The sequence below is a fragment of the Convolutriloba macropyga genome, chromosome 7 (genome assembly GCF_964194025.1).
Source record: "Convolutriloba macropyga chromosome 7, txConMacr16.3, whole genome shotgun sequence".
NCBI lineage: Eukaryota > Metazoa > Xenacoelomorpha > Acoela > Convolutidae > Convolutriloba > Convolutriloba macropyga.
Window position 1 is genome coordinate 28,051,430 of NC_134474.1, and position 20,918 is coordinate 28,072,347.

A 20,918-nucleotide genomic window follows, 5' to 3' on the forward strand; every position below is an offset into this window, starting at 1 on the left:
AATTAGGCTAAATAGCGGATTAGAGATACTTTTAACGCAAAAACAGATACCTAAAATGAACGGAAATGTTCTACATTACACAATTTTCAAGTATCTCAATTTCGTAAAAATGACGAAACTCCTTTTGCGAAAAATAAGATACAAAGCTTGTCTCCTAATTTCGTTTTCAATTTGTATCTATTTTTCGCGCGAATTCTTTGGGGTAAACCTGTTCGTCGTAATGATTCTCATTTAATAGAAGAGTATACATTCAAATAAAAAACAGTTAACAACGCAAAATTTTTTTAATGATCACAAAAGAAAACCACGTTTTTGCGGTTTTGCGGTTTAGCCAAGGGACAATGTCCAGCAAGATAAAGATTAATTCACAAAATCTTGATCACAATTTAATTCCTCTTTCGTTTCAAACCGTTGAGTTCTTTTTAACGTTTCTTCAAATTTCCGCTCAGAACGTCGATTTTCTCTTTTAAGCGAGATTAACTGGTCAAAACGGGTGTTTGAATTCAAAAGCAACAGAGACTCTTAATAACTTTTAATAAATCAAAACCATTCTTAAAAACATTTAAAATAATGCAAATTTTTCAAGAAAATCTTCACTTAGCATTGTTAACGTGACTTTAATTTATTTTCAAGCGCAAATGATTGGGAAGTTCATTTTGGTCAATCAAAAGTCTATTCCTATCGCCAACTTTAGCGCATTACTTTTGCTTCGTACGTCAAACGCTCAACTGGAGCTGCAATAAATACTTAGAAAAGTAGTAATTCAATGTGACTTTTTTTCAGATGAGCGGGACCCATTCCACCCAAAGCGATTCATCGGAATGTTCTACTTGAACTTTGTCCTCTTCTACCTGATACCAGTTGTGGCCACACTTGTCTTGTACACTCTCATCCTGCGAGTTGTGAAGAAACGAAATGCTGAAATTATTCAGATCCTCGCCAAAGACAGAGCCATCATCCGAAACAGAATCAGCACGAGTTCCTTCGTCACCTCAATTGGGGGTTGCGATTCTACAACTCGATACAACCAATCAGATCGCGGACGAGAGGCGGCGGATAAGTGGAAGAATGAGGCAAAATCCAAGTATGTCCCCCCAAGTCAGGGTACAGATAGACTGCGGGTGTATGGACCAAAAGGCTCGTCGGCCCTGGATGCGGCTGCAAGCATTGACATGCAAAGACTGAAGAAATTCAAGCAGGTATGACAAAAGTGAAATTAAGCTCATGTTGCTCTAAGTCTCGTTTAATTCTTAATGCATCGGTGTAAGAATTGGTCAACAACGTTCTGCTTTTTGTTTATTTTCGATCCATTTCTAAACTCTCTTTTCGACATCTCTTTTTGAGGACAAAAATGGTGACCCGAGTTGAGTTTTAAAATATTTCAAAAATTTCATGCTAGTGACTTTAATGAATGGGAGATGTGTCTGATTAGTCGATTTAAGAAACAAGTTTTGGTCATTGGCGTTGTGAAAATTTGAGTCAATTCAACAAATTTCAGGGCAATGTTTGTCAGTTTCTTACTTTTACAGAAATATATTTTCCAGGTAATTGAATTTCTGATCTGCATTTAAACAAACTATTTAATCTGAAACGAAAGTTCAGTTGAGGAGCTATATCTGAAACGAGTGTTCCCACCCAGTTTAGTTGAGGAGCTATATGCTCAACTGGGTTTTTTGTTCAGTCAATTTTGGTCGATTGCTATATTCAATCACCGTTGAATATTAGAGTCACTGTTGATTCTGTTCACATTTTCCGAATGCTCAAAAGTTGCACAATTTTTCAACGTTTTTCATAAAAAAGCTCCAAATATGCTTCTTTAATCCCATTTTTTCACTTTGCCGGAAACAGAGACCTAAAACTGCTGGCACAGTTTTGAATAAACTCAGAAGAAGGCTAGTTTTAATTGTTCTGCCTTTAAAAGTGTTCTAGAAAAAAAGTAAAATTCCGCCAGTTTTTTGTAATTTGAAATCATCAGTATTCAAAATGCATCATTTCATTTTGATCTACTAAAGATTTTTTGCCAAATTGTCTACCTCCGTTACAATTGAATAAATTGCTTGTTATTAATGAACGTGCGGCAATACCAAGGCTAGTTTTGGTCTCACTGTGTTTTTGGCAGTCAAAAATTATTATGATTCTTGTGGGTTTTTTAAAACCTATTTCTATTTTTTTTCAGATCAGAATCGTTTTCAATCAAATTCAAATTAGTGACATTTGAAGACCCACAATCATGTTTTATCATTCATTGAATTTTTATCGTTTTTATGGCTTCCACAAAGTGTTTTCTTGAACTTGAATTGATTTCTTTTGTTATGCTTGCATTTGTTGTTCTTTTTGCAGTCTACTGACTGTGTGTAGATAATAAACGATTACAATAGTTTCCCTAATGGTATAACTAAACTTATTTAATAATGGATCTTTTGTCTGTCAAATTAGTTCTTTTTTCGTTAAAGGAGAATCTCATGTGTCTCTTGGAGTTTGTCACTTAATTCCAATCTCTGCTTTGCGTAGTCTCAGCAAAAACAAGATACTATTATAGGGGATGAAATGTTACTTTTCCTAGGGGTTTTATTTTTATATATTGGTTTCTTGGCTTCTATACCACAAACTTTCACATTTTTTTTACAATTTGACTATTGTCCCTTTTTGAAGTTATTTTTATTTCCTCTTCAGATTGTCAAATTGGTAACGCATTCCATTTGAAAAAATGTGCAGTTCTCGTTATATCAAAGTTATAATTACATAAAGTAAACTTTGAGTTCTGCTTGTTTTCGATGTTTGATCACAGTCGAGGGGATTTCGAGTTACTTGCAAATCAGTCCAGTTTAAATTAGGTGAAAAATCATGGTTTCTTTACTGTTGAGAAAAAAAGGTTTAAAAAATCAAAGGGTTTTTTGTTTTTGTTTCAAACTTTTTGAATCTGATTTCGTTCTTTTTTAGCATAGTCTGATAAAACAATCAAACAAAAATTAAAGTTTAAACTGGTAAGTTCGTTAAACAACGGTATTGTGTCTCTGAAATTACGAATTTTAATTTTTTTGATTTCCGGAAGTTTGACAATTTTTCAGTTTGTTTTTTGGTTTTTTTTATCGTATTTCAACATTAATGGCGGTTCCCCCACGCTACAAAAATGATAACAACTGTACATATAAGTTTTCTATAAAGAAAAGTTCATGGTTTTAGCAGCTTTGACGCCGTTTTCTCCCAAAGTTTATCTGAATTTTTGATTTTTGGTTGTGACTGTTGCTTTTTTCGGTTGCTTGACGTCTTCTGGATATTGACAGGTCTCAATAGATGTATAAATGAACCCATTTTGTTTTATAAGTTTACAGGTGTTGTGTTAATAAAACTGAAATCAAATTTTCACCAAAATTTTAAACAAATTTTTAGGTTCTGCCCTTTTTTCGTTGAATTTTTACCGGGTCCCGTTTAAAGTCGGTTTCTGGTGACGGTGACGTACAAATGTTTTTTAATGCTCTTTATACTTTCATCTGATGCTTTATCTGATAATACTTTGAATTTTGTCTGGTTTTGTCTGATGACATGCTCCCATTGCTATTAAGTGTTTGTAAGTTATTGATATTGATTTTGGTCGTTATTAAACTTTAATTTTGTTACCTAATCTTGTTGATAATTTTGTCTCCTGGTATCACCGTATCTTTTCGGGTATCCAGTTGGGCATTATTTAATTCGTTGCCCCACTAATGACTCGTTGTTATGATTTTGCTTTTTTATTCTTGTTTTTCTTGACTTGATACCTAGTCACTTTACGGCCAGTTCCAATCTGATTTGAAATGAAATTTAACATATTTTGGTTTAGCTTAGTTTTTATGTGACGCTATTTTGTTTTTTTTTAGTTCATTTTTTGACAGGTTTTGAGTTTGACAGTAATTATTTTTATTTGTTATTGTGTTGTATATGTTGTCTCGTTGTCTTATTAATGGCCGATGCATCATTTAATTATTTTAGTATTTTGGGTTTATTTTTTTTTATCATATTAATCAATTAATTTCGATTATGGGCTATTTTTGAAAGAATTCGTTCTCTTCCTCATTTGGTAGATATTAAAGTAATCATTCACATTAAAGTAATGTAAAGGAGCGGGGTCGGAACATTATATGCAAGCGCACATTGCCGAGCCTCCTTGTTATCATCAAAAAACAACTGAATCAACTTTTATTCTTGATTTTTGTAGTTTAGAAAGCAACATGCTTTCAAAAATTGCTGATTGGTTTCATTTTTGTTAACACATGAGTTTTACTGTGAATTTTCACCCTAGCTCTATGCATTTTCAAAGTAATTAAAATTCTTGCCCCAAGATTGAACGAACCAACTGTCAACTGTCGAGATTTTAATTTAGAAAAGCCATTTATGTTGTTAAAATGAAAAAAATGTTATTGTGTCTGGCGGATTACAGTTTTACCAACAGTCTAATACAAAATATTAAAACATTTTTCTTTTTTTTTCTTCGCTGATGAGTCTTTCTATAAGATGTTCAATAGAGAAAAAAAAATAACTGGGCGGATTTGAAATATTGTCTAAGAAATGCACGCTATTCAAAACAAACTCTTCAATGTCGGAAATCAGACAGGACGTTTCCTTGTGAAAACTTAATTATCAAAAACATTGAGTTGATTTTGACTTGCAATTGTTGACTGAGTATTTATAAACCAGTTCTAATGATATGCAGTGCCTATCAAACCTAATAAATTAATTTGAAGCCTTGCGTTATTCAAGAATTACAAGAAGTGATCTCAATTAAAAGTTTATGTTTGTTTGATTTTTTAGCAATTATTCCTTCTTTTTGTGTGATGGTATATACAACTTCGATCATCTTCAAAATTAAATATATGTTGAATGAATGATATGATTTTGCTTAAATTAGACAACTTTTTAGAAAGTAAGAGAAGCGTCAGATTTTTGCCCTCAAACTTAAATTGATTTTTGCACCCTCGCTCCATTTCGAAATTGGCTTTTAGCCTTCAGCATTAATGCAAAGGTAAATCCATGAACTTTTAATATTCAAGTGCATGTCAAAAACATTTCTCCAGGACTTATATAGACGGATCAACATTTTATCAGTTAATTTAACAAATTTTTGAAAGTAATTGCATCAAATATTCTCCTTGTATAAAATGAGTTTTTATAAAGGTTAGGTTATTGAAGATTTCACATTTACAGTTTTCATTTGATAATGAAAGGACAACTACATTATTACTCTGACAAATATTTTTTCCCTTCTCTTTGTAAACGTTTTCTCCACTTTTGTTTCATGATCTTGGAGCTGTATCTTATTTCTCAGTCAATTAACGTATCAATCTATTGTGTTTATACAAAGGTGTTTTTGATGAGAGAAAAGTACAATTGTTGTATTACGTCTTCTTCGTGTTTATGTCCTGAGATTAGTCTGGGACATTTGGCATTTTATCTTTGCCAATTAAAGTATCACATTTAGCAACTTTTTTCCGCCAAGATGAAATTTCAATCACAGCTTTCAATACTACAAAATGGTCTTATAAAATGCTCTATGATGCTTTAAAGTGCTATAAATTACTTTAGACCACGTTTATATAGATGGTTCATCACTTATCTAACATAACAGTACATATTCCAATGGTACATAGCACTCAAATGTTTTTGTCGTCCTCTAGTATAAAAAACAGAGAGCATTTTCATATCGAAGCTTTGTTGTTTTTGCAGCGTAATTCCTCAATTCCCACTGTTTAATTGATTTTTGACAACGGTTGTGCTTTAAAATTCTTCCCTCGAGAAACCTTATGAGAAGTAGATATTTATAATTCCGCGATGATTGAACATTTTTATTAGTTTTTTTTTCTAACTTGCAAGCTTGATTTTATAGAAACGTCAAAATAATTTTAATCAAAAACACGAAGCTCTGAGTTTATTGTGATGTCCCAATTAGTTTAGCAAACAAGAAAATTTCGAGTGTAATGTTTTTGAAATGGAATAGTTCTATATGAGAAAAGCAATTGTAAATAAGAGATTTAGGTCGCAATAGTGAGGAACACAAAGTAAGTCCACAGGCACGCAAACAGACGTAAAAGCAAGCCAACAGTTTTGTAATAATAATTTAATCTCCCACAAATAATACATTGTTAACCATTAAAACCAAAACCGTTCATAGTATTTGCAACTTATAATGTATTCCAAGGATACAAAGAAACAAAATATGTCATTTTTAAGATATCTAGTGGTTGCCAACCCCAGCGAATTGCTGTCCATCGTCAAGCCTCTCAGGCACAGTTGGATTTAAACTGGAAACCGCTGACCAGTTATTGAGGCCCAACGGCCCGCCAGGGAAAACTTAAAATACGGCTATCTCAGAACCTTTCGGCTTACGTGTCCTAATTTTCATAATTCGGCCTGCTTGCCTATCGCCTTAGTTGACCGCAACCCACAATAGTCTGGATAGATTTGCTTTGAAACAAAGCTTAATTTAAGTGTTATTTTAAACGGTTATAAGTCCTTGGTGGAAATAATTTAAGATTTTGGATCTTCTCCATTTGTGCGCTCCCCCCAGTTCAGTGTGCGCACATTATTTGCACCCCCGACGCTCGTTCTATTCTTTTCATGATTATTTACTATTTAATGACACGTGCTCAGTAAATGGGGGTGCATAACCTACTGGATGGGGGCACAAACGGAAAAGATTCAAGATTTTAATGAACTTTTTGACATCAAACTTCAAAAAGTTTGGCTTTTATGAAAATGTTTGTCGGTTCGCTATTTTGAATTCGTCTTAACCAGCGTTTGATTGCTTTCCTGTAATAAAAATAGAGGTATTCGAAGTCAAATTTGAAGTCAATTCTGTGTTTTGAAAGGTTTGTTCAGCTTTTTGCAGTGAAATCTAACTTGATTTTTCATCCACTGTTTTTTTCAGAAGTAACCGACTAGTGAAATAACTGATCACTCCGTTTATTTTTTTTTCCGTTTGTGCCCCTACCAGTAAATAATGCACCCACTCCTATTTACAGAGCACGTGCCATCATTACATAGTAAAATAACTTTGTAAAATTATAGCACAATTGTCTGGTGGTGCAAATAATATCCGCCCACTAAGGGAACAAACGGATAATATCCGCAAACTTAAGTGTGTGGAATACATTTTTTTAGAGAACTGAATGAAAAGCCTTATTGATTGTATGGCGTTGGACTTCGTTTCAACTCGGCTTTGATTTGTGTCTACTCTTTAACTATTACTTCTTTAAGTATTACAAAATCTGCTGATTCTATCTCATGTGATAATAGCCATTCGACAACATTGCAACGCCAGTATTAGTTTGCATTTATTGGAAAATCTAGCGATATACTTCTACCGATCTAGCTCGCACCGGTTACCGGTTTTTATGTTTTTGACGCCACTAGTTTTCAAATGCGCGGGCAAAATTCTGGTATTGAATTTTTTAATAGGTTTTTGTCCGAGCTTTTCGGTAACTGATTCAAAGCTAGCGACTTCCTTCTGAGTGCTTGAAGTATGGCCTGAAATTCGAATACGGTTCAGAATTTAAGTGTTTAAAACTACTAAGTTTTCTAAAATAAGAGCAAAGAAGAGTAAAATGAATGGAATCAATGTTTTGTTTTGTTCATTTCCTCAAATATACTGTATATAACTTGTTAACTACTAAGAGTTGTATCAATGATGCGTTTCTGTATTACATAGTAAGGTCTTGATGAATTTCAATATTTGGCTTGTCATATAGACCTGCTCTCTTTTTTACTTCAACAAACACTTTTTTATTTCCCTAATCTGTATGTTTTAAAATATTTTGTGAAACTGTTTTTTTTTACTTTTTATCGGCTAGTTGTTTTTTCGCCCAATCAATTAATTTGGTATATAAAATTATTTGGTATGAAAAAGCGGAGCAGAAAATTGAAAACAATGGCTTCAAGTTGTTCAAAGTAGGAAAATGCAGAGCTTATTTTGCCTTTTTGTGCGACCATGAAAACGGAATAACCAGTCTTGCAGTTTTGGAAACAATTATCAAAACTACATTTTCGTGTTTTTTTCTATTACTTTTCCTCCAAATTATCTAGCACCACAATTAAAGTAAAATAACCATGATTAGGGGCTTAGGTTATCTAGCCGAGCTGGCAAGCCGGGGCAATGATGGAAAAGCCCATTTTTTAGTCCAAAACTCACAACGCGACCAAATATAGTAAGTAAAAAAATTGTTGTCTTTTCATTTTACTGAAACAAAAATGATTGACTTTAAACTTCTGATCATATGCTTTGTTTCCAAAAAATATGTTTTTTTTTGCATTACCGCCGAAATCCGTGATGGATTTATCTGAACCTGATTGGTTGTGAGCGAACGAAAAAGGAAAATGAAAATTGAAATACACAGACTGTGTTCTATACAAAAATTGCAAAGGTAATTGGGACTTTTTTCGTTTGTGCCTCTCCACACAGCTTACGGTGTTCATATTATCTGCATCCCACAAACGCACTTTGCCATTTCATGAAGATTTGTTCATATGCCTTTTTTTCATGAAAAATTTACTAATTATTGACATGTGCTATGTAAATAGGGGCTGCGGGAGCATAACGTAATTTGGTGAGGGATTCAAGTTTTTAATCAAAGTTTTCTTTGCGATATTTGTATAGAACGCAATCTGTGTAAATCTATTTTATTTTTTGGTTCGCTCACACCAAATCGGGTGTGTGGTACGGTTGTACCATATTAAGTTCATGTTTGATTACTTAGTACAAAATTAATTTAAGTTTGCCCTTGTCAGGCTAAAAGTCATATTTCACATATAATTAATTTGCCGCCGACTAATAAGTCAACTTTTCAGTTTTGTTCATATCTCCCACTTTTGATTATTTATTCATTCTCTAGAATCTTATCATTGAATTCAGTTGCTTTCAATCTACTCTGTTTTACATTAAGAGCGATCCTATCGGATTCGAGGAGGAATTCCACACTCAATAATTTTGTCTGCAATCGCATCACGATTGCTAAGTAAAACTAAAAGTGGTAATCCCACAAATTAGTAAAACTTGGATTCGTACCTCGAATCCACTCTACAATTTCTAAGTGGATTTGTGACGCGAAACGTATCTCTACGGTCAGGGATATCACATGGCGCAGTCAGCAACTAAAGAACGTGCACTCCTTGGAATCGAGCCCTTTTGGGAAAAATCACCACTTGAACCTCCATTGCGATGGGATCGATGGAAGATCATGTTAAAATTAGCTATCATGGCTAAAGAAGGCATTTAGATTGATTTTCTTCTTGGAGATCCGCCAGACAAGGTCATTCTACCTCCAGAGCCCATATACGAGGATGACGTTGAAAACAGCACAGCTCAAAGCGAACGAGATCGACGAATCCGTAATGAGCAGTTGAAGAACTCGTGGTTAAACCGTTGTCAGAAAATAGAACTCGTAGGTATACTGTGTGGTGAAAACCCTGGAAATATTGGGATAACAAAGCCGTCTCCTTAACGTATCTCAGCTTGGGGATGGAAGGTAGACGAATATTTGGTTCCCAAGATCCAAACATCCAGATCGATCGAGTAACAACAAAGGTTCTCTGGGAAAGTCTTGATAAAGTGTTTACTAAACAACGAAACATCACATTTGATCGCTACACCTTTCTCACTAGAAAGCAAATGAAGGGAGAGCCTGTGGAAAAGTTTTACGGTTGCCTTCGGGAATTATCTTTGAATTGCGATTTAGGAAGCCACAAGGAGTCGATCATTCGTGACGTCTTCATAGCTAATATGCAAGATGGCGAAATCCAAAGGGAATTGTTAAAAGAAACACGAACGGCTAAAAAAGCTCTTGAAATTGCTATGAACATTGAAATGGGAATACAAAATCAACTAAAAATATCTGGATCTCCAGCTTCGACAACTACAAATGAAATTACAAGTCAGACGATAAATAATGTTCAGGGATCGTGGAATAGATCACGAGCGTCGACAAACCAGTTCGTCAAGCCAACAATTTGTCCAAATTGTGGCTATGGTTGGTCTTCATCTCATAGACAAAAATGTCCTGCCCGTGGAAAGAACTGTAAAAATTGCGGCATTGCTAACCACTTTGCAAAAGTTTGTCGAAAATCCAAACAACCCAATAAACCCCAACCCAGAGTAAATTATGTAGATGACTCAGTTTCTGAGGGGGCTACAGTAGGTATGTCAGCAAGAGCGGCCGAACAAGTCAATAATATAAATAGACTTTTCAGCAGCAGAGCATCTACGACGCGAACTATGACTCGGACTACGATGATTACGATGATAATTGTGTAGCGGCGACTTCAATTCAAAACGACGCTTGTGAGGTGGAACCAGTAAATTTAGACATTTGTGTCGGGAATACAAATACAAAGGCATTGGTAGATTCGGGAAGCGTGTGTACTATTGTAAACAAAAGTCTAGCAGACACAGTGATGTCCGAGTGCAATGAAAGCTATTGAGTACAGTCACCAAAAATAAATGACTTGAAAACTTTTTCTAATGATATAATCAAGATTGTTGGCGTGATCAATACATCAATCAAATGTAACGATTGGATAGCCACGGGCGTTGATGTAACAGTAGTGGAAGACGGTCACAGACCCATCATTGGACGAGATCTTTTTCGAAAGCTAGGTTTTTCTCTTACTCAGTTGAAACAAGTTGCAAATTTTGATCAAAATCAATGCCTAATCAAGCAGCAGATTGCATTTGATTTTCCAGATCTCATCAGCCGAATCGGTAAATCTTTAAAACATTCAGTAAAATCAACAGTTCACAAAGAATTTACACCTACACATCAAAAAGAACGACGACTCTCAATTAACTTACAACCACTAGTTAATATAGAACTTAAAAAACTACTTGACGAAAAACACATCATAAAATTAAACAGTTGTTCAGATAAAAACTTTATTTCACCTATAGTAATTACAGTAAAAAGAGATAAAACAGTTAAACTAGCTCTAGACTCCAAGTAATGGATTATACTTTAGTCGGACTCCAAAATACCTATTGTTTTCTGGATGACATTATAGTAGTTAGCCGTGGTTCTAAAGAAGACCACTTAGACTTAGTCTGTAAATGTTTAAAGAAATTGGATGAGGATAATTTACAAATAAACTTACCTAAATGTCATTTCGCAAAAACAGAAATTGAATGGCTAGGACATAAATTTAGTCAATCAGGAATTGCACCACTTGTGTCAAAAACAGCGGCAATCGCTTCCCTATCAGCATCTAAAAACCTAAAACAATTACGATCATTTTTAGGTTCTGTTCATTACTTAGGAAAATTAATTCCTAATTTATCACAATTGTGCCATCCTCTTCGACCATTACTAAAAAGAATACAAAATTTGTTTGGAACACTGAACATGAAACTCACTTTCAAGCAATTAAAAATAAAGTCGCAAATGCAACAGAAAATACACATTATAAACCTCACTTGGAAACGCAGATCAAATGTGATGGTTCTAGAGCAGGACTAGGAGCAGCTTTAGAACAACGCTCACCTACAGGTTGGCATACAGTTGCATTCGCGTCTCGTTTCCTCAATTCAAACGAGGAACGTTATAGTGTTAATGAGCTAGAATTGTTAGGGGTTGTGTGGTCTGTGGAATTTTTTAAATATTATCTATTTGGCAAATCATTCACAATCATTACTGATCATCGAGCACTACTTTCAATCATGAAAGAACATCGGTCAAATAAATCCTATAATAGTAGGTTAACACGCTGGATAGATCGTCTTTTACCTTTTGATTTTAACATCGAACATATACCTGGTGCAAAAATGGGGCTGGTAGATTATATTTCCCGTCAACCAAATCAAGAAGCAAAAGTTACAAACAAATATGATGAGGAATTTGCGGTAGCAACAATTACCCGCATTCGTGACGTTATTGCTGCAATTTACGTAAATACCACACCACAAAACTGCCAATCACAGCACTTTAACAGCGTCACTCAAACACATTCCACACGTGCCTCGCATCCTCGCTTAACAAATTATTCCAATTTGCTTTCTGCCCTTGATCGTAATACAACTCAGTTGCTTCTTGAAAATTCTGCAAACGCAGCACCATTCCAATTCAGTTCAAATAATAATTCAAACTCAACTCAAATCCCTACTCATTCAGAAATCCCTACAAACGCATCCCATATCCATACATTTTCCACTCACAGAATGAGCAGCTTAACATCCAACCCCTAAACTCCTCCTACACACAGCCGGTTCACATTTCAATCTAACCCCAATTCAGCGGTGAACACGACGAGATAATCTAACGAGGGTCAAAATTCACCAAACTTGGACCTGTCGAAAGAAGAAGTCTTTGAAAATAACTTAACACAGTTATTTACTAAGGGTTTCTTGGCTTTTCTAACCAGCAAAGATGCAGTCCTTAAAGAAGTGCGTGATTGCATCCTCCAGAACGACCCCCAAAGATGTAAGGAAGTGAATCCTTACATGTTCTCCTACTGGAGAGATCTCCATGTCCGCTTGGGTTGTGTCTGTGCAGATTAACGGGTGGCAATCCCACATTCTATTCACGACGCTGTTTTGGAAAGCCTCCACCTAACACACCCTGGTAGTTGAGGAATGATAACACTCGGGCAGTACGCGTTCTGGCCGTATATGCACCTGGAAATCCTAAGCAAGGCGGCTCAGTGCAAGCCTTGTACTGATATTGGTAAGAATCTTAAGCCCGTTGTTCCGGCGTCTAAATGGAAACCTTTGCTGACATGTACAGAGCCTAATGAAGAAATACAAATTGATTTTGGAGGATCCATTACAAATGAAAAAGACCAAGATATTTATTTTCTTTCATGTATTGATCGTTTTTCAAAATTCCCCACTCTGGAAGTATTTGAAAAAGCTAATGGACCAAACCTCATTAATTTCTTAGATGACTACATTCACATACACGGTGTCCCCCGAAATATTAGACTAGATCAAGCACGTTGCTTAATTGGTCGCAAAGTAAAAAATTTCTGTAAACAGCATAACATTAACATACTCACTGCCCCTATTAATGATCATAGAGCTATAGGATTAGTAGAGCGTTTGATACAAACTCTTAAAAGACGCTTAAGCTGCATGAAATTAGATAATAGAAATAAAGTATTCACAATTAAAGAAGCAATAAAGTCAATAGTCTATCAATTACGTATTTGCAAGCAAAAGACAACAAATGTAACACCTTTCAAAGCACATTTTGGAAGAAAGCCAAACACACCACTAAGTAATATAAGTACAGTACCAAAGTAATCTAATCTATCATATGAAAATATTCTTCACCACTTTTTAGATGCCGATACCGTCCCAGTAGAAGATTACCTTGACGAAAACCGATGGTTGACAGGTGATCGTAGCGATATTCTCATAGAAGAGGCTATGCAGAAAGCACAAGTGGATGCGGGACGCCGTTACAATGGGGATCACAATAAGTCCATTTCCCGTTTCATAGTGCATCCCAAACTGAATAACCCAATTCCTCGGACAGAACAGTCACTCGATCTAAAATTGGCACTCAAAGTGACAAAGTGATCAAAACGGGACCTCCGTGGATTATGGGAAACATTGGCACCGGGTAGTACACTAGTACGAACATCTGATACTACTACAGTTATTAAAGAACCTGGAGTACCCGAAGTATGCGTACGAAACAGTGACATCGCCAAATTTGGCACTCGCGCTGAACGCAACACAGACCTTTGGGAGTACGCAAAACGACGTCCTCTTCCCTATGAGAAAACCACGGAGGAAAAGATTTCACAGCACACCAAAGAGCTGAAAAAGAAATTCCCCTGGGTGAAATAAAAATTCGTCACCGCCCGACCCAATCAGACGCGGCCTCGGGAGTCTCGTCTGCAAACAGCAATATTTCAAAGGCAATGGCATCCCGAAAGCCTAAAAAGCCTCAAGCAGGAGGCAAACGTTCCAGAAATACTTCTGCAACACTCAACACGTCAAATGCCTCTTCTGTTGCTGCGTCCTCAGTAACATCTTCCGCCGCTTCACCTTCTTCGTCCAGAAACAAAAGAACTCGACGCGCCCCCGACTATTTCGGTTTTGAAAGTTCTGTGTGATCGGTAAGCGATGACTCTGCCGCTCCTGCACCTAAGAAACAAAAGCCCGCAAATCCAGTGATTGCGACAATAATTCAAGAAGAGGCAGCACAACCCTCTGCACCAGAGACTTATTATGAGTTGCAAGTAGTGAGTCCTCCTGCACCCCCTCCAGTTGGAACATTGTCACCCGAAAGCTATGACTATGAGGATTATTCAAGAGAGATTAGCATGAGCGTCTTTGACGCAGAAAATCAGATTCAAGCTAAAAACAACTATGTTAAATTTGTTAAATAATTCTTAATTCTGCATTAATTCTGATTTCTTTAATTGTCCATTATTAATTTAAATATGGATTAGTACCACTTGTGCGCTCATTTTGAGTTAATGTGCAATATTTATTTGCGTTTGTGTTACATGTTCTTCAGTTAAAGTTGATGTTGTTTATGTAGCAATATTCTGTACGTTATTTTTTTTGGGGATTCGCATCTCGATTGTGCCTTAATTTATGTTCTATGTTTGTGATTTAAAGTAAATGTTGAGAGTTTTCATTGATTTAATTCTTCAAGCATAAGCCCCTCATTTCTATTGCCATTTCGCCACTAATCTGTTGTTGCTCACATTATTTACTATTTATACTAACCAGTACATATGTTAATATTATCAAAATTTACACTATTGCAGTTTAAAAATTTCTCTCGAGCAGAGGTTATGTGGTACGGTTGTTCCATATTAAGTTCATGTTTGATTACTTAGTATTAAATTAATTTAAGTTTGCCCTTGTCAGGCTAAAAGTCATATTTCACATATAATTAATTTGCCGCCGACTAATAAGTCAACTTTTCAGTTTTGTTCATATCTCCCACTTTTGATTATTTATTCATTCTCTAGACTCTTATCATTGAATTCAGTTGCTTTCAATCTACTCTGTTTTACATTAAGAGCGATCCTATCGGATTCGAGGAGGAATTCCACACTCAATAATTTTGTCTGCAATCGCATCACGATTGCTAAGTAAAACTAAAAGTGGTAATCCCACAAATTGGTAAAACTTGGATTCGTACCTCGAATCCACTCTACAATTTCTACGTGGATTTGTGACGCGAAACGTATCTCTACGGTCAGGGATATCACAGGGTGCACTCAGGTTTCTGCGGCAATGCAAAAGAGAACATTTTTTTTAATTATATTTCGTTGCATTATGAGTTTCGGAATAAAAATGGGTCTTTTCCTTTTTAGTCTCCAGCTTGGCAGTCAGATAACCTATGGCTCGCTAATCAATGTTAAATGTCTTTAATTGTGGGGCTAGAGTTTTTTGAGGGAATATAATGACAGAATAGAAAAAAATTTGATATTTTTTCCAAAATTGCGAGACTGTTTTTTGCGTTTGAATGGTCACACAAAAAGAATGAATGGAATCTCCCTTTTTCTACTTTGAATATTTTTCAAATAAGTTTTATAAATTTTTTTTGGATTCTCCGAACTCTCTTGTAAAATTTAAAATTTTTATACTGAACAGTTCATAATGGTTTTAAACTTACATTCTTTTTATTTTTTTCCAAATCTTCCTTTTGAATTATCAAATTAAATTTTATTGAACAGATTTGGTATGGTCATTTGATGTGTGGAAACAATTTTTGCGGAATTCAAGTCGAATTAGAATCTTTCTCAACGTAACTCATTTTAATTTCATCAAATTCTTGAGGCGTGACAATTTTGTTGTTTGCTGAAACTATTGGAAACCGTTGATTTGCTCGTTTGAAAAACAAAAAAAATAATTTGATTGAGATAATGTCAAAAACTAAATTCAAGGAGAATGAAATTGATCATTTTCCCGACTTTCAAAATTAGTATTACAAAAATTGACATCAATTAACATTTTAAAAAATGAGGCTTTCTTCCAGTGGGTTCGCCTAAGTAATTTAACGAGCGCCAACGTAGATCTTACATGCTCTTTTCAAATCTTCACTATGATTTATCAAATCGAAACTCATTGATGTTTTCTGTTCGAAATATTGAAATTTGAGTTCAACAAGTTTAATATCAACACCTTTTTACCGGAAAACTTTTTAAAGATTGTGGAAAAATTTAAAGATAGTATCAGATTACCATCAAAATGTTTCTTTAATTTTATAATCAGAAGAGCTGCAGAAAAAATCTCTTAGATTTTACCGTTGATTAATAGAGTTTCTGTTTTTAAAAAAGCACCCAGTTTCAGTTGCAACAATGGTTGTTGCTTCTACAAAAGAAGAAAGTGATACTCTAACTTCCAAGAAGTTGCTCTCAAATGATTCCAATTTATTGATTTTACTGTTTTTTGATTAAATTCAATTATGAAGAACAGGGAAAATTTGTTCGTCGAAAATATATCCTTAAATGCCAATAAAAAACACTAATTAATTTTTGTTGGCATTTAAGGATATGTTTTCGAAGAACAGATTTCAAGTACCCAATCAATTGCTATAATTTTTTGTAACTATTAAAATTTTGGGTTTTTTAGAGCAGTTGGACAGTGAAGTTTCTTACATATGCAGTGATTGAAATTTCGAATTAATAAAATTTTGTTTCTGCGCTATCACAGAGCAACAACATTTGCAGTGGATTATAAGAAGCTTTTTCTCAACTGCCTTTTTTTGTCATTCACCGCAGTTCTGACTTTTTTTATTTCGTAAGCATTATTGCTCTTTGTTCGTCGACTACGGGCAATCGTTTCGTGTCTTAACTTCCGCGAAATTTTAATTCAAAAAAGATTTATTTACATTTTTGCTTGTACTGAGTGTTGGAACTCAATAGCTTTAATTCTTCACGTAAACTTAGCAAGCCTGAAATTTATTTACAATATCGGTTTACTGTTAATGGATCTATAAATGTCATGTTTTTTATCCTAATCAGATTTGTTAATTGACCCACGCTAGTTCCCACCCCTTGAAAAGACCTGTCAGGTAACTTTCTTGGCGTTGAGATTGTTCTTTTTGAGATTGTTCTTTTTCAAACACTTCCAGGTTTTGGGGAATGCTTTTACAATTCAATCACACTTAACTGAGACGCTTCAACAAGCTCAAGGTGGTGCATTAAGCTCAGTGAAAAGGCACAGGAAGCAGAACCCCAGGGCAATTGTATTGACAGTCAAGGACAGATTTAATCGCCATGTTTTAATGTCTAATTTCCCCAAATTCCGACTTCATATAAACGCATGACCTTCATCTTAACTATCGTAAACTTGTGAATGAAAAATTAGACGTCAGAACTTCAAATGAGCTGTTCTTTTTTGTTGGTTTTGATTCCGATTAAATTACTGATACGATTAAAAAGTCAATAGAGTTGAAATAGTACGAGTGGTTATAAGATTGCTTTTTTGTCCCCATATTAATTGCTTTTTGTAACAATAGATTATATAACCTTGTCTATATATGGCCCTTTCTAATTGCGGTGACCTCTGGAAAAAAGACCCCTGATTGTCTTGTTACGTAATGAGAAATATGAAGTCAGGCGCATCTTGACTGCCAAGCGAATGATTACATCATATAAGTGGTATAAAATGCAATCATTTGAATGATTAGTTATGAAATTGGTCTGTCATCAGAATCGATTGAGAATGAAATAATCATAGACTCCTTGTGCGTAAATTGGATGAAAATGTAAAGTGGCCGGGAGGTTATTAGTCTTGGAAGGGCGGATAAGGCAGGCTAAGTGCAAATTGATCCCTCCGAGTAATCCCGTGTTGAGCAAGATTTCACGCGGTGGGATTTAGTCTGGTTACTCTATATGCAATGCCTTGTGGTCTAAGCAGTCCGTTTTGGTGTGATCAATTGTTCTCTAACTATTCTAGACTAACATACGGAGATAGAGGAGACTATTTGTCTCTAATCAAAATGTTTTTCAGACAATTTAAATGCACAAGGGATATTGGCTTGACAAGTTTATTCTGAAGAGTGAATCTTGACCATCATTAACCTCTCTTTCATATCGGGATACTCTTATGAAATTTCTGATTGAATTTTTTTTAATACTCTTAGTCGTGACGTCACTGCTGACTATTCATTACTGTACAGTGGGACAAAATAGACGAAAGGTCAATAGATGTACATGAATTTTATACCCGTTAATTTGGCGGCACGTCAAAATATATTTTTATTAGACCTTTGAGTATTTGACAGTTAATTGTTGGATAGTTGAGTTACTATTATTGGAATTTTTTGTCATGTAAGACTGTAAATTAAGTTTATTATACTGCTGCTTGTGTACAATTGTTAAATGTTTTCACTACGTTCCGATCGTTTCAATCCACTAACGCATAAAAGCAGCGGTGTAATATAGACATAATGTTCGGAAAAAACATGGTATAAAATAAGCCACAGTAAATAAATAGAAACTTTGTCTATTATTTGGCTAAATTGTGTTATGCACGCCACCTTCTCGTTTGCTGGTGAATTTTGAAGTATAGGTTACATGACTCTGCTTGAAATCACTAATTTCTGGCGTTTATAGAGAATCGCGTAGATTAAGACGGGCAACTTGCACGTTTTAGACGGACGAAAGTCAAGGAAAGTCAGCCTCTGGCTATGAACATAGCAACTTCTGGCATTTTGACTTCCTACACTGCCGACTGTCGACAGTTTATAACATGCAATTGTGTGTTTTGAGACAAACTAATATTATTTTAATATATCAGATATACTTTACATGATTTATTATGTAATTTTTGTAATAGGTCCAGGCGAAACTATTCTTTATTAATATCCATTGGATAGCCCATTGGTAATCGATCTGAACTAAATGATCAATAGATCTGAACTACAACATCAATAATAGATGTGAACTAAATGAAAGCAAAAAATTACTTAACCTTGAAAAATACAAGTTTTAGACGACAGATTTTTGAAACTCGCTACGTCTTTGCAAGAGTTTTTGTGTTTCTCTGTTGGAGCTTTTAATTGATTGAAAAGAAGCCGGTAGCTTACTCAGGAACTTCACGAGTCTCGATGACGAGTCTTAAAAACAGCAGTCTATTGTACTTAATTAGACAGTGTTTGTGACTTTAATTTCCAGTTTGATTTCCGATCCATTATTAGATATTGTTAATTAAGGATACCTGAAATATAGGAAGATAGCAAGGTTTTGTTGGACATTCTTGCTTGTTTTATACAACTGATACAAAAATCAAGTACGTCTCAAGATAAGTAATGGTGTTTTTATGTAGCGCACTGGCCTTGTTAACTCTGAGACCATTAACAATTCTATTTCTGAAAATGCAGGTTTCTAAAATAACTCTTTATACGCAGAATTTAATGCACGTCATTCTGTAGCAGATGCCAAATAATTTTTTTCTTGGGAATTCTTTTAACACTTTTGTTGTAGAAGTGAAAAGGAAACATTGCAATGTCATGAGTTCTAAACCCGTGCTTGAGTTTTAAGCTCAGTTAAAAAACCATTATTAGATAGAAATATAATGAAAAATGAACAAGATGGCCCGTGCGATTCTTTGCGTAGCACGGTATTTTCCAGATACCTCTCAAGCATGCAAAAACAACCAATTCTTTCTGTCAGAAAAATTTCCATGAAAGTATTCAAAAACTTATATGCGTAGAAACAATTAATTGTACAGTTTGAATTTAAAAAAGACATCTTTTTCCGGCCGACGAAAACGAGAACGAAAACTCTCACATCACACATTACACAAGCAAACACCTTCAAATAGATACAAACCCCAACACACACAAAAAAACACATTTTTTGTAAGTTTGTCAATATTCAAGGTTCGTCACTGTTCAATTAGATCTTCTTTGTTTTTTTTTTAAAAAATATAAAACCAGGTGCGGACTTTCAGAGCAAATGTTTCGGTAATTTTAATTTTGTCAATAAACATTGAAATTTCTTCTCAGTTTTGATATTTCATGAGTATAATAAGACAATATTTTTTTTAAAAAAAATTTACAAATGTGTTATCAATGAGACTTAAGCAATCAAAGTCCAACATTGTCTAACTTTTAAGGAAACTAACTATCTCAAACTAACTCTCACTCTCTCTCTCTCTCTCTCACACACACACACACACACACTTAAAAATTACACAGACACAAACACATATACATAAACCCACATAATCACACACGCAAATACAAACACCGACAGTGAATTTTTTAATTTTCGTTATACTCACGATTCTTCATCGTTCATTTATGTCTTGTTTGTTTTGTCTGGATAGACAGGTGTGGACTGCTTGATGCAATTGCAACTGTTTTGGTTGTCGTATATTGGATTCTAAAATTTGAACTAAAATTTATATTGAAAGCAGAGGCTTGAAAAAATTAGTTCGAAAAACAGTTAATAAATCTCTTCTAATTTTCGAAAAAGACCATGAACTTTGTATTAAGTTTTTCAAGCTGGAAATCTATAAATTCTCTATTTCTCAGCTTCTTCTATATTGAATTATTCTAGAGGAAGTTACATCGAACGATCTGCTTTGACAATGTAGGGAACACAAAAAAGATATTGAAAAGTACAAATTTGAAAATTTTCAAATTCCTTAATGAGTTTTGTGGAATTCATGTTGATTCACAGATACCGCGTTTCTGACGCTTCTTTTATGTTTCCGTGGTGTTGAAATTTTTGACATAGTTTCAATGAAAAAAGAAAAAAAAGTTTGCGCAAATAACAGTGTAAATTAGAAAAAAGCTTTCTTCTGCTCTTTGTTTTCCTCTTTAAATTTGATTTTTAATATTTTGAGAGCTCGTAACATCTTGAACTTCATTTTCATCCAACAAATCTGATCAATACAGGGACAGGGAAACATCGGTAATTTTCTTACAGTAATTTACAGTAAAATTAAAATAGAGAGACGGATAAAAAAGGTCTTTTTAGCA

The 20,918-nt window shown here is 34.7% G+C and overlaps 1 protein-coding gene across 2 annotated transcripts in view; it reads left to right on the forward strand.

Annotated features, from left to right (window-relative positions):
- Positions 1-20,918, forward strand: part of LOC142342186 (thyrotropin-releasing hormone receptor-like) — a 62,922-nt gene that overhangs the window by 39,187 nt on the left and 2,817 nt on the right. For both annotated transcript variants that reach the window (XM_075393412.1, XM_075393411.1), the window contains one exon: positions 784-1,199. In XM_075393412.1, the coding sequence (XP_075249527.1) occupies positions 784-1,199 (416 nt within the window). The remainder of the gene's footprint in view (positions 1-783; positions 1,200-20,918) is intronic.